The sequence below is a fragment of the Gigantopelta aegis genome, chromosome 4 (genome assembly GCF_016097555.1).
Source record: "Gigantopelta aegis isolate Gae_Host chromosome 4, Gae_host_genome, whole genome shotgun sequence".
NCBI lineage: Eukaryota > Metazoa > Mollusca > Gastropoda > Neomphalida > Peltospiridae > Gigantopelta > Gigantopelta aegis.
In genome coordinates, this window is record NC_054702.1 from 76,539,801 (window position 1) to 76,555,694 (window position 15,894).

The following is a 15,894-nucleotide window of genomic DNA, read 5'->3' on the forward strand; positions in this document are numbered from 1 at the left end:
GACTATTTCTTCCATAATAACAATTTGAAAAGAACTAATTTGGATGGTTTAAACTCAAATGTTTCTGCACTTTGTGCCCTGCTTACAGCTGGAGTTTTCTTGGTTGACAGTACAACACAATGGCGGGAATTTGTGTATGTGTGTGTTGGGGGGGGGGGGGGGGGAGATGGTGCGCGCGTGCGCGCGTGCGTGCGTACGTACGTACGTACTCGCGTATGTTTATATGGTAATATTACTGTGATTATTTTCAAAAATTAATAAACAAAATATATGTACAAATGTTTAAAAATGTTTTTATTTTATTATTTTGACTGGGGTTTTTTTTTTTTAACTATTCTTTGGTGGATACTGTTGGGTGTGCACCGGTAACGGCGCGTATGAATATATTGTTATGGCTGGTAGAGCTTGTTAGTTGTTACAGCAGCGAGAACGTAAATATACTTGTAAAATCGTTAATGATTGACAATGGGTAATAAAGAGAATAACTAACTCACTACGAGGAATTACGGATTATCTGTCCCTCGTGAATTAATGCTGTAAAACATTAATTCACTCGGGACAGATAATCCGTAATTCCTCGTAGCTCGTTAGTTATTCTCTAATTCCGTGATGTAACAGAGTAGATATATTGTAAAATATATAATTATTCAAAATATTTCAGTTACAACCGTGTACAATTATTGATATTACAATATATAGATATAAATATTTAGTGCATTTCAATTTTTATAACATTGTATTATTAGATATACAAAAAATAAAGTTTCATAAATTAACACGATTTAAAATATACCAAGTATAACTGTATATTTACCTTCAATTTCACTAACTGGGTAAAGTATGGTAATTTTGGTTGTTGTTGGGTACTGTTGTTATGGGCGTTTAAATACATGTACTTGTAAAAAATATACATTCATAAAGTTAGCTATTTTTTTAATGTGCTTATTCTTTTACTGCTCATAGGTTCGCTAAATTTATATATATCGGATATAATAGTATGGACGTAAACATTCTTTCCGGATATTATTGAAAAACTACATACAAATAAATAATGGAATTAGTCTCCAATATCGTTTTCATCGCAAATAGTATATAGTCTATCTTCCAATAGTACTGTATTCCGTTCCGTTCCGTAAGTTTTTAACATGCTCATATACCACAGAGGTTTCGAGCATGTCTGCCCCGGAGTTCGAACTCTGAGAGGCTAGGGGCCCAACCCGGCGCAGACTGTATTCCAACGTCCAGTCGCAACAGGTAAATAAGTGAGTGAGGGGAAAATCCCATTGTCCGACTTTCCTCTTGGCGGCTGACCTGTAACGTCGTGCACACATTTGCACGTTAATGAGAACCCGGCCAGTGGCCGGTGCGTGCGCTACAACAGCTGAATGTGCACGTTAAACACTCTGACTTGACCTGACCAGTGGTCGGTGACCGGCCTCGGTGGCACAGTGGTTAAGTCATCGGACTACAGGCTGGAAGGTACAAGGTTCGCAGCCCGGTACCGATTCCAACCCAGATAGTTATTAAGGACTCCGTGGGTAGGTGTAAGGTCACTACTCCCTCTTCTCTCTCACTAAGTTAGTGACTAACCACTAACCAACTAACAGCTAGCCCACTGTCCTGGACAGATAATCCAGATAGCTGAGGTGTGCCTATGACAGCGTGCTTGAACCTTAATTGGATATAAGCACGAAAATAAGTTGAAATGAAATGAGTGGCGGGTTTTTACTTATTACTTTTACGAATAGTAACACTGCCTAAAGCTGTATCCTAACCGAACGCGAGCGACGCGAGCGATTATTTTAGAAATCATTCATTTCCATTGCCGTATCCTAACCGCACGCATGCGACGCGACATATAAATCTGTCGCGTCGCGCGCGTGCAGTTAGGATGCGGCAATGGAAATCAATGATTTCTAAAATAAACGCTCGCGGCCGGTTAGGATACAGCTTTATGCTCGATCCTAACCGGCCGCGCGCGATAAATATGTCGCGTCACGCGCATGCAGTTAGGATGCGGCAATGGAAATCAATGCGTTCTAAAATAATCGCTCGCATCGCTCGCGTCCGGTTAGGATACAGCTTTAGACAGAAAATGGCGCAAGTCACGTAACCGTTTTACGAATGGGACACGAGTGAGGGACAAAATCCTTTTGTTCGACGTCACGCTGTTGGTTTTAACGAGACGGAATGGAATTATTAAATGCTGTTTGTCAGAGCTGCCAAACCAGTGTTTTAAAATGATGTTAGGGTTACATTTGTTATAACTGCAAAAAAATAATATATATCTATATGCATTTGGTTAAAATAGTAATATTTTGTGGCGTTATGTTATATGCACCGCTAAAGCGATAATATTAATATCCTAACAAGACCATAACGACAGTCTCCAATTTTGATATTATCTTTGACAGTCGAAATCACCAAGTAAAACATGTCTGATTGGTTAAAGTATTTTTGTCGCGCGAGAAAAATAGAAACAATTCCTATCGTATTGTGTTGCGCGCTCGACTAAATTAATCTGTCGCGCCGTAAGGCCTTTACACACTATACGCGAATTCGCGAGCGAATTAGACAGGCGAGCGAGTGAAAAATATAGAACAAACGCAGACTATACTGTGAATGCACACTGCACGCGTACGAATGGACAGCGAGCGAATACTTAAGCGAGCGAATTTAAAAAATAGAATCAATCCTATTTTTTTCGTACGCGTTGACAATTCGCCTGCAACATCATTTCCTGTTCCCGGTCAAGAATCACGTGGTTAAAAAAATGGCACCGTCAACCAAATAAAATAAAAAGGAAGAACTGATAATAGCCATCCAAGAACATCCAGTGCTTTATGATAAAAGCAGCTGCAACTACAAAGATACAGAACTGAAAGACAATAATGTCAATAGCCACATTTCCTCATCATCATCCTCGTGGTCAATTTCGACTGTGACAGACGCCATTTTACACTGACAACTGAAAATTCGCACGAATTTTTTGTTTTTTTCGCGAGCAGTGTGCATGTACTTGTCGCTAGCGTCAACGCGAAATTCGCGGCGAAATTCGCGCGAAGAATCGCTCGCGTACAATGTGTAAAGCACTGTACGCGTGCGTTGAGGATGCATCAATCAATGGTAAACTTCTTTAAAAAATATGATAGAGAATTACACGGCTTTTTAGAATTTACCTCGTCCCCAATAATACTTTCTCGACTCATCCAAACGCATCGTGGGACGAGACGTAGCCCAGTGGCAAAGTGTTCGCTTGATGCGCGGTCGGTATGGAATCGATCCCTGTCAGTGGGCCCATTGGACTATTTCTCGCTCCGGCCTGTGCACCACGACTGGTACACCAATGGCCGTGGTATGTGCTATTCGGTCTATGGGATGGTGCATATAAAAGATCCCCTGTTGCTAATCGAAAAGAGTAGCCCGTGAAGTGGCAACAGCGGGTTTTTTCCCTCAATATCAATGTCAGACGCCATATAACCGTAAATAAAATGTGTTGAGTGCGTCGTTAAATAAAACATTTCCTTTCTTCTAAATGCGCCGTAGCCATATGTGTTTCGAATAAAGACTTATTATTGATTATATATTGTTTACTCAGTTGCCTGGCTGTGTAACAGGTGCTCACCGTAAGGACAAAGGAAAGAAAGAAATGTTTTTATTTAACGACGCACTCAACACATTTTATTTACGGTTATATGGCGTCAGACATATGGTTAAGGATCACACAGATTTTGAGAGGAAACCCGCTGTCGCCACTTCATGGGCTACTCTTTCCGATTAGCAGCAAGGGATCTTTTATTTGTGCTTCCCACAGGAAGGATAGCACAAACCATGGCCTTTGTTGAACCAGTTATGGATCACTGGTCGGTGCAAGTGGTTTACACATACCCATTGAGCCTTGCGGAGCACTCACTTAGGGTTTGGAGTCGGGGTCCGAACCCAGTACCTACCAGCCTGTTGACCGATGGCCTAACCACGACGCCACCGAGGCCGGTCAAGGACAATGGAATTCAAGCTGATTTTTCATTTGGCGCAGAATCGCATGAAGAAATATATTGATTTAATAGACTAATCCATCATCAAACCTATATTTCGATACATAATAGATTCATCCATGTACAGAGAAATGCATTATTTTTATTATTATTGGAAATGGTGTTAAAGTTTAAACCTTAAATTAACTGAATTAATTTGTTTAGACGTCATTTGAAGTGTTTGTCATGGAGTCAACATCGTACCCTGACTGTGGGAAGTTGTTCACCAGGCAATATAATACGAAGAGACACAGACAAGCCTTACACTCTCCAATTCCCTCCTCCTCCTCCTCCTTCTCCTCCACGATTTCCTCCAATTCCTCCTTCTCCTCCTCAATCATCTGCCTTGTCGTCGCTACAATTAACTTCATTGAGATTACCAGTCGAAGAGTATCAATAGCCCTTTCAGTTTAGAATTCTGTCTAATGCCGTTTTCGTCGGTCCTAGTGGTTGTGGGAAGAAATGTTTATGTACCATATACTCAAAGACAGCATTCGTTAAGCCAAAACCTAATAGTATCGTATGGTGTTACACCGAATGGCAGCCAATTTACGAAAATATCCATAAATCCATGCCCCAAATACAATTTGTGAAAGGTGTACCCTACAACCTACAAGACGACAATTTCTTCGATGTTCGCAACAACAATGTTTTAATTCTGGATGATCACATGGCCGAGGCCAAGGACGACAAATGTATATCGCAATTGTTTACTCGTACTTCACATCATAAGAATGTAATTAATTTTCAGCTGTTGCAAAGCCTTTTCCACAAGAGACATTTCTGTCAATTCTCATTACGTTACTATATTTAATTCACCCGTTGACAAACATCAAGTGAAGTTGTTTGCGAGAAGAATTTACCCCAATAATACTGAACACTTTGTGTCACTTTATGAGACTGCTATCCAAAGACAATACGGCAATTTGACCATTTACAGCAAGTGGAACGATTAGATTGCATCCAAATATATTAGATGTGTCAGCACGGATTCAACAGAAACGGTTCATCTTAACCACTGACAATCAAACTCTTTCTCAGAGTAAAACTTTAAAATACTATCCCTCTCCATCCGATAGTCAGATAATCGACTCGTGGACACGGTAAACTCATATTCTACAACCAATAGCAATATAGGAGAAGATCAATATACTGACGAGGACGTGTTCGAATCCTGTGACGAAACTGGTCCCTTTGTTATGGCTACAGCTTGTGTTGATTGTGGTGTTTTAATTAATAATATGAATTACTTACAGCAACATATTAAAACATGTTGTCCCATGACCAAGTTTGTCCCATTTAAAAACGCACTATGTACGACGAAGGTATGGACGACCATGAGCAATACCCCGTGCATTACTTGACAAGAGAGATTAAAGTTACATTCTCTGGTTACCATATTATAACATCATGTACAAATGTGAAATACAAGCTCAAATGCACTTTTCAAAACGTTGTGTGTGTTCGCTATGAACGGATATCGTCAAACGTATACGCTTGATTCGTCGCCTGTGCCTTGGAAACCCGCTAAAAAAAAATTTGCAAGGGATTGTTTATATATACCATCCCACAGACAGGATATCATATACCATGGTCTTTTTGTATACCCGCCAATGCGGATCGATCCTAGACTGACCGCGAATTTCCAAAAAACACCTTTTTAGGTCTAAGTAATGAATAAAAATAGCATATAGTCTTGAAAAATGTTACGTAAATCGAACACAGTACCCTCTTCCTCTACCCCTACAGCGTTACGTAATTAGTAACACCCCCTTACATGTAACGCGTATGCCAACAGCTGGCCACTGTCAAAATTTTAAGGCAATTATACCACTCACCGACCCCTGGAAAGGCGTTGTACCATACCTCTATGGATATAAATATATTTTGGAGATATGAGACGACCCCTCAATCAAGACAGTTAAATTTGTTCAAAAATTGCGAAATCTCACGTGATATCTTCTTGTGGAATTCTATACTTGTGATAAGCCAATGAAAACCGAGATCGGTACGAGCCCGTCAAAAGTGTTCCACTTTCAAAATCATGGCTTTATTTTTGACCTGGATAAGCCAGCGTATTTAAACCAATGCGGAGTGCGGCGTCATATATGCACCAAACGTAATTTGATTTTCTGTTCTATATGCTTAAGTAATAAAAATATTCCAGGGAATGTAGTTTTAAGATCTGACTACAGAATGGCAGAATGTCGGATTACAACGTGTGTGGCAACCTTTTTTTTTTCTTTGTATTTAGTTATTTTTAAATAAACGATAATGAGTGTTACTTTTCAATAAAAGACATAACCATGAAATATTTAAAAAAAAAAAAAAAAAAAAAAAAGGAAAAAACAAAGAAAAAGAAGGAAGGCAAATATCTTTTTTTTAAATAGGATATTTATTCCTTTTATTTCACTGGTCTCAAATAAAATTTTACCGAATTTCAATACATTGTTAAAATACACTCATTTGATGTATATGCCGATTGAAGGGATCTCTGTGTCGCTAGGAATGATCTTTTAATGTCCTTTTTCCTTTTCGTGATGAATTACAGTTTTCATGCAAGTATATATTCTTTTTTTATTGCCGCTTTCTCGTCATACCGCCACGTGCACGTTGTATTTTTCAACTGGAGACACACTGATCTCCAGCCTTGCGTTTTAAAGATTCAGTACGCTGCTGTTCTGCATTGGGTTTGTCTTTATATAGGTTAGAAGGCATTTCAAAGGTGCATTACTTTTTCTTTCTTTCTTTTTTTTTTTCTTTTTTAAAAAACAATTGTCCCCAGAGCAATATGGCCATGCCAAGGTTGGTGTGTCTTGGGATCATAACCTTACAATGTCAAAATATCATCACATATATATTATATGGAAAGAGTAATAATATCTTGGTATATATTATTAACATAATACAGTATTGTTGAATATCTAATATAATATGGGAAGTTAAATGCTCCGAGTTCAACATGAAAATTAGGAATAGAAGGAAAGAAAGCAAAAGGAGTAAGGATTAAAAGGAAAAGGAAAGAAATGGAAGACTTAAGGTTCATTACTTGATATGGGCGGGGCAAGCGTCATTGCGTGTTCGCGCCAGTGGTTTTGACGTAATTCGTACAGCTCTTGGCGATGATGTCTGGCCAATTGTGTCGAAGTAATTTTCATCACGTGACTTATTATTAAGACGGCTTTTTTTGTGTGACTTCACGATTACGATGATCGAAATGCTGATATCCGATTGGTTGAATTGAAGAGAAACCAAGGAAATGCCATCTAAATATATGATCTGGAGTTTGTATGTTCCCCCGCGTTGCCGTCTAGACATGTCTTGAAAATGTGTACGAGGTCTGTTCTCAAAATAAACGTATCCATTTTCTCACATCGGGCACGTACTATTTTGTATCCATTTGTTTTCCAATAAGTCCACAAAAACATAGCGAAAGAGCAATAGTGCAACCTTAGGGACTTCATTCCGAAATGAGAGAGAAATGTTCGTACTTAGCGTAATATAGGTCAAAGAGGTGTCGCTTACGATAACTGGCATGTGCACCCTTGATACCCTTCAACGAACGAGGTAAATTATAGAAAGCCGTGTTAGCGGTGTACAAAACATAATGCATAATCTTTTCTTTTCAGCTAGAACAAATGCAGGCCTTGGCCTTAAAGGAGAGGACAATTAAGGCATTTGGCCTGGTATGCATATTCAACGATATATAATGCACATTATTGCTTAATATCAACACGTATAATCGTATAGTTAATTAATAAAACGGTTAAATGTGACGGCTATTATATATAACGGGCGCAGCCATTTTGTACCATCTCAGTGAGTACGCCCTCTGGCGAGCTGGTGGTTACGTAATACTTAACTCGTCACGTCAGGAATGAGCCTTAGAACTAAAGAAACACAATCTACCTGGTTTTTGCGGGATGATAAATAGTCATACATTGCAATGTTCTGTAATAATACACATCCCAGTAAGCCAGCAATAAGTATATCCAGCACTATATATATTGTTTTTCAATACAAAATAAAATACCATTGTCAAAGTGGCTACACAACAAGTCGAAACAATTAACAATGTTTTGCCCATGCATTAACCTACGTACTGAAATGATACACGGAGTGTTTTCTTAGTTAATTGGTCTATGCTGTTAGTTGCTTCTACCTGTGATTCCTGATTGGCAGGTGTGTTTTTGATTGGTAACCAGATGAGCCAATTAATTGACGCTGTCTAGACACAAAAATACCTGTCACCCCTAAAATTGTAATGTAAATACTATTACTGTAAATAGTTTTGTAAAACTATTGATTAAGTAGACTGTTCCATCTAAAACCACAGAACTGACAAATTACGTAGTCCCAAAGAAAAGAAAATTATCACTTGGGTATCGTGGGTTGTTGTTTTTGCTCCAACGTAGCATATCAATAGGCGTAATAGTGTACATTTTTCCTTTGGATTATTAAACAGAGAAAAATACTATAACCCCATTTTTTTCCGTTAATGCAACTTGAAATATATTTAGTTAAATAGTTTATTATATTATTAGGTCATTTATGCTGTTTTACAAGTCAGGTTGATCAAAGAGAAGCGCCTTATCGAAAATTACTGCTTTTGTTTACACTGTACATACAGGAGATGGTCAGGAGCTGACGTCACTTCGACCCAAGCTATCCCACCGGACGTCACAAAAACGAAACAAAATGGCTGCCCCCAGTTAGCAGGAATAATCATGGTTTTTTATTAACTCTAAAATTACGCGTTTTTCATTTGCTAAAGTGTCAGTATGTGTCGGTGATCCGGGTATGCATCTTTCCAACACATAAAGGTCTCTTTTGAGTTGACCCTACCTTTAAGTGTTTTCAGTGGTAACCCTAACATCATTTTAAAACACTGGTTTGCCAACAGCGTGACGTCGAATAAAGATATTTTGCCTTCAATCGTGTTCCATTCATAAAACTGTCACGTGATTCGCGCCGTTTTCCGTATAAGGCAGTGATTGCTATTTTTAATGAGTTGAGAAAACATTTATTTCTTGCTCGCAACATTGAGGACGAGGTAAATTCTTTAAAAAGAAACGTGTTAGCAGTGTAGAAAACATAACGCTAGAAAATATTGTTATTTTAACCAAATGCTATATATATTTTTTCCAATTATAACAAATGTAACCCAAACATCATTTTAAAAAGAGTTTATCAATACACTGGTTTGCCAGCTCTAACGAACAACATTGTAATAAGTTGCATTTAATCAGTCTAATCCGTCGTATTAAAATCACTGAATTTAAGTTAATCGTCTGACAAGACAAACAACACGAATCCTTTTTTAACAGAAAAAAACAACACAAATGGCCATTCAATATACTCATATCCGAGAAGGGGGGGGGGGGGGGTCAATACTGTTCAGCGTGTACACAGCGTGACATTGAACAAAGGGATAGATATTTCCCTCACTCGTGTCCCATTCATAAAACGGTCACGTGACTCGCGCCGTTTTCCATATACGGCAGTTATTGCTCCCCGTATTGTAAAATTAATAAGTAAAAACCGGGCACTGGCCGGATTCTTGTTAATATGGACGATAACTCATTAATATGTAAATGTATCCATGACTTCGCAGCTCAACCGCCTAGAGAAAAGTCGGACAAAAGGATTTTTCCCTCACTCGTGTCCCATTCATAAAACGGTCACGTTACTCGCGCCGTTTTCCGTATAAGGCAGTGATTACCATTGTTCTAGCTTAATTAATGAACTCATTAACATTGACTTTAGTGCATAAAGTCCGCCGACCTTTCCTCATGGCAGCTGACCAGTGACGTCGTAGTCCAGTGGTAAAACTATCGCTTGATGCGCAGTCGGTTTGGGATCGATCCCTGTCGGTGGACCCATTAGGTTATTTCTCGTTCCAGCCAGTGCACCACGACTGGTATATCAAAGGCCGTGGTATGTACTATCCTGTCTGTGGGATGGTGCATATAAAAGATCCCTTGCTACTAATGAAACAAAATGTAGCGGGTTTACTCTCTATGACTGTCAAAATGACCAAATGTTTGACATCCAATAGCCGATGATTAATAAATCAATGTGCTCTAGATGGTGCATATAAAAGATCCCTTGCTACTAATGAAACAAAATGTAGCGGGTTTACTCTATCACTGTCAAAATTACCAAATGTTTGACATCCAAAAGCCGATGATTAATAAATCAATGTGTTCTAGTGGTGTCGTTAAACAAAAAACGCGTGCAGACGTTTTCATATTAATGAGTTATCGTGCATATTAATGAGAATACGGCCAGTAGCCAGATTTTTACTTATTGTTTTTCCCCCTACTGATGTAGTGTTGTGGAAGAGTCTACTTGCGGTGTACTTGAACTTTAAATATATACATGTACATGTATTGTTCAATTTGAATAATGCATCATTAGTATTAGTCAACAAATACCGTTTTGCTATAGTATTTTTATTTACATTTTCAGTATGAATAAACCGGATTTTCAGCGAAGCAAACTTGTTTTCTTCCACAATATTGGTCTGGCAAACTTCAACACTGGTCCAAAAAATGAACTAAAGAATAAATGGAATATGCGAACAGCCTGGACGATAAAAAATTTACTTGGACACACAAAGGTGGGTTATTTGTTAGTTAAAATTATATATTTATGTGTTTCTATCCACTGAATGTTCAAGCGCATCTACTCTGGACTTAGTCTCGGACTTTTCTGGTGACTACGTCCAGGTCAGAAGAGAAATATATATATATATAATTCTGACATAAAATTCTGATTCTAACAGTTAAAAGTCAGAGTAGTGTCCACCGAGAAGCCTTGTAAAGAAGCCTGTTAAAATCGAGGTATGGACAATTTTGAAAAACAGTTAACAGTTTGTAGAGTCTGGATAAAATATTTATAAATAAAAGATTAATTCGCCGAACAAAAAAATGTTTCTAAAGCAATTTAAATTTAGAAGATGAGTATGACTGAATAAAATAATAACGGACTTTTTACAAAAAAGACCGATTGAAAGGTTAGACTCATAAATGGTGAAAGAGCTCTCAAAAGGGCTGGTGGAGGCATAGGCATACAGGTTCTCAATTTTATGTTGAGGGGGGGGGGGGGGGGGGGCAGGCTGGTTTTTGCCCGAATTAAAGGCATATTGTCACATATCACTGACCTATTTAATGGTCTAACAAGGTATTACCTGACCAAAAATTATTTGATTTGTTCCTAAATGTAACTTTATTCAACCATCTTCATAACCACCATACTCCATTTATTAATTATATTTTGTAATAAATAATTGAATTATGGCAATGGTCCATAATTCAAAAACTAAAATTGCTGTGAGGGTTGACATGGATTTCATTCCATCATGGTTCAGTTAAATTGATGCGATAGCTAGATTTGGTTTCCAACAATTAATGTAATTTCTATTTATTATCCATGGTTAGAGAAATAAGGTCCTTAAATCCGTGACAGTATGCGTTTAAACGAAAATGCTCGAATCTGAATAACAACATTTATTCATATTAGCATTACTACCAAACAGCTATGCATGTATGGTTGCAAACGAATCACTACTCATTTTTACATGGATTACAACTAATTTTGAGGGTAGAATGATTTAAATACATGGTAAAAAGGTCTGATTAGCACATTTTGCCCAAATGTCTGTATAATTTTTAGGCGAATTTGAGGTTTTGATCCAGCACTGGGGGGGGGGGGGGGGGGGAGTTGCCCATCCCACCTGCCGCTCTGGCCCGTACGCTTATGGGCGGGGGAGGGGGGTACTGGTTTCTATCTACATGTAGGTCTGCTGTGGGGTGATGGAGTTTGGCAGAGACGCAGTCAGATAGCTGCTTGTGGGTCCCAAGGTGACATCCTGGTAGTGAGCACCAACTACGAGATGTAGAATCTTGTCAACGTCGTGGTGTTCCATCGAGCTCAGTCGGAGAACCTGTCTGTAAATTCCACCATCGTAGCTGGTGATATAAAAGTCCTATCAAGGTGGAATCCTTCTTGCTCACCTTGGCTTTTACTAAGCCCCAAGTTCCTTGACTGTCTGCAAACATGTACTGTATGTCTGTGGACCCTGGTACCATTAGCAGGTCGCTGGGGTTCGCCGTTGACCTGGAGATGCTTCCTGTAGTGTTGAAGTATCTTCTTGCAAATCAGGGTCCACGAAGATGTAGGCGGGGTCGTTTCCACCTTCATCTGGGATGTGGCTACCCAAGGAGATAACGATGTTTTCCTCCGCTTTAACACGGTCCTGGATAGAACTGCGTTGGCGGGGAAGCCGCACATCGGAGTTGCAACCAATTTAAAAAAATATATATGTTTTCTTTAACGACACCACTAGAGCACATTAATTAATTAATCATCGGCTATCGGATGTCAAACATTTGGTAATTCCGACTCGTAGTCATCAGAGAAAACCCGCTACATTTTTCCATTAGTAGCAAGGGATCTTTTATATGCACTTTCTCACAGACAGGAAAGCCTTTGGCCAGTTGTGGTGCATTGGTTGGAACGAGAAAAAACCTAAACAGTTCAATGGATCCATCGAGGTGGTTAGATCCTGCGACAGAGAGAGTGACTGCGTCCTCTTCAATAACGTGTACTTGGGGAGTACAACAAAGCTCAGGTTGTGTAGCTATTGGCTTAGCCTGAGTAGATTATCTCTTCGGCCGAGAATGAACCTTCTCGGACATGAGTCGTTCGTTTTGATCCCCCTTGGCCCGCCCCTGGTGGTTTCCACTGGTGGATCCAGAAAGTCCAGGGGGGAGGGGGGGGCGGAGGCGGGCATTGACATGAGGCGGAATACCAAGGGAACTTTGGGGGAGGTTTGGAGGGGAGAATCGTAAAAAAAAAATGAAAATTAATATATAATAAAATTATAACTGTCGTAAAATTTAGGGGGGACCGGGCCACTGCCTCTGGTCGCAAGTTCGTGGTCTTTTCTTTTTAATATCACCAAAAGTGATACTAACAGCAGCGTTGTAAAGTGTATGATGAGACACTTTGTACATAATCGCTTATCGTTCTCCCAGAATGCCTCAGAGCTTCTCCAAGGAGTGGAGGTAGGTCGACAACAAAGGACTCGTAACAAATCTCTCGAGACATGTTGCACAATCGCCGGCTAGTCCGAACGGACGTAGAAAGAGCGGTTCTTTCTACGTCCGAAAATAGTTACATTACCCTATATATAGCTAATATTCAAAATCATGTTTCAACCGTTTCTCAATCGAAATAGTGCAACAATGGACACACAAACCAAAAAGGTATAACCTACCGTACTCACTAAATCCCGATTGAAGTACTTGTGTCATTATTAACGAAATACATTTTCCAACGACAACTTTCAAAAATTTAAAAGTATTAACTTAATGCGCGCCCTGCTGCACACTAGATCGCCGGTCGGAATATTTCTTATATACCATTATGTTTTATTGAAGCAATTGCCATTTAACTATAACAATATAGTTTGCGTATACAGAAATTAATCAAACAAGTCAATATTTTCAGAAGAACTAGACTCTATTATTTACGATCTACTGAAAACAGAAACTCCACAATGGAGTTCGACAGGAACGTAAGCAGGGCTGTGTAGCAGAAACAATTGCAGGGGTCCAGATAAAATGTATGAAGATTCTCCCCTCTCAAAACACTAGTATAAATTCCATAGGAAACGGGGTCATGCAGCACACACACCTCCCTCACTGAATCCACACCTGACGTGCATCAGGTCTTTGGAAGTAGATGTGAATGCGAAACCTTAGTTTAACGTCCACCTATATCTTCACCTATATGGACAGCTCTTGAGCCATGTTTGGCTATTTGTGGTCCTGTATTAAAACGCCGAATGCGTTCTTTCTTTCGTCGATTCTTATTTCACTGTGTGCTGTATACATATATATATATATATATATATATATATCTCTCTCTCTCTCTCTCTCTCTCTCTCTCTCTCTCTCTCTCTCTCTCTCTCTCTCTGCTGGTCTCTGCTGGTCTCTTTGTGTGTATGCGTGCGAGCGTGTGTGATGTAGTGTGTGAATATGTGCGTGCGTGCGTGTGTGTTTGTATGTGTGTTACACAGTGTATAGTACATTATGTTGTATTGATATGTTTCTTTGTAGCGTCACATTGATGTACTAAAACTGGACATTGAGACCTGGGAATGGAAAGTTCTGCCAGAATTAATTAAAAGTCAGTTCTTGGATGATGTTACCACACTTGATCTTGAACTGCACATGACCTCGAATCCATCACCCAAAGTGTGGATCTATGAATTGGGTCGAGATGCATATTTACATGCGCTGAAGACATTGTTCGACCTCCAAGAGCTTGGCTTTAGAATATTCTGGACTCATAGGAACTTGGCTTGTTACTTCAAATCAAAGGAGGGAATAGAAAGAACCAGTTGTCAAGAGATTTCTATGGTCAAAGTTAAACAATAATACTTTCTCTTTTTTTTAAACTTGATATGGCTTAAAATAAATCTTACTGTGTAACATCAGCTGTAAAATTATGCTGGGGCCCAAGTGGTTATGTCCCCCTATTTTTGGACAACTGATAAATTTACATTTGGAAAAGGTGACGAGTCTTATTTATTGACGCCACCGAACCTTTTATTTTGGGGGGTTGGGGGAAGGGGAGACTCATTTTACCCCGAATGAAACGAAAATGTCACAATTTGGAAAAACCACGTTTATTCACATGTGCATTACAATCAAACAGCTATATAGGGTTCCAGCTGTGAATTTGTACATGAATTACCACTGATATTGTGTGTAGAATGACAGTGATGGAAATACACGGTCAGACATTTTCAAGCCGGCTCATTTTGCTCTGAATGCGAAGTTTTGCTCACACTTCCCTCCTCTCGTACGCTCATGCACAGACTCGCGCATTATCCTGATGTTACCCTCACCACCACCCGGTTAAAAATTCGCGCCAGATCATAATATTATAGCTTGGTGAAATTTAAAATTGATTCTATTAAAAATTAATTCAGTTTTCAAGAGGTTTCTGTGATCAAAGTTGAAATAAAATACTACTTTTTATCCATATGGCTCAAAATAAATCGTGTTATATATGATGGAGCGCTGACGTTTTGTTTAAAAGCAATAAAGAGGGCGAGATTTCTTCATCAACATTTACTGAATCGCATTACACTTACCCTATTAAAAATAAAATCCTAGAACTTGTGGCGAGTTTAGGCACCCCATATATACGTGCTATCATTTTATTACTCAGATGAAACGAGGTTTTTACAACCAACACACACACACATTTATCACCAATCACAGAACTTGTGGCGAGTTTAGGTACCCCATCTATACGTGCTATCATTTTATTACTCAGATGAAACGGGTTTTTACAACCAACACACACACACATTTATCACCAATCACAGAACTTGTGGTGTTCACTTCTCTATCAAACGTTGGGTGCACCTCGAACTTTGACCCAGCCAGAAGTTAGTTGGTTTAGTACTACCTACAGGACCACCAAACCTCACATGTTGGAACAACTTGGCATGGCGGTGTGTTGCGTTCTATTACTAGGTCACTTTGACCTACTGTACACGGTATACTGCACATAAATCCTTGTCCAGATCATATCTTGCATACAGATGCATACAGGACCATCAAACCTCACATGTAGGAACAACTTGGCATGGCGGTGTGTCGCGTACTATTACTAGGTTACTGTGACCTACTGTTCACGGTATACTGCACATAACAGTAAATCCTTGTCCAGATCATATGTTGCATACAGATGCATACAGGACTATCAAACCTCACATGTAGGAACAACTTGGCATGGCGGTGTGTCGCGTACTATTACTAGGTCACTTTGACCTACT

General features: G+C 39.2%; 1 protein-coding gene across 2 annotated transcripts in view; it reads left to right on the plus strand.

Annotated features, from left to right (window-relative positions):
* LOC121372275 (methyltransferase-like protein 24) overlaps positions 1–15,041 on the plus strand; it is a 28,412-nt gene extending 13,371 nt beyond the window's left edge. For both annotated transcript variants that reach the window (XM_041498565.1, XM_041498566.1), the window contains 2 exons: positions 10,506–10,656; positions 14,162–15,041. In XM_041498565.1, the coding sequence (XP_041354499.1) occupies positions 10,506–10,656; positions 14,162–14,482 (472 nt within the window). In that variant the 3' untranslated portion in view covers positions 14,483–15,041. The remainder of the gene's footprint in view (positions 1–10,505; positions 10,657–14,161) is intronic.
* The last annotated feature ends 853 nt before the right edge of the window (positions 15,042–15,894 follow it).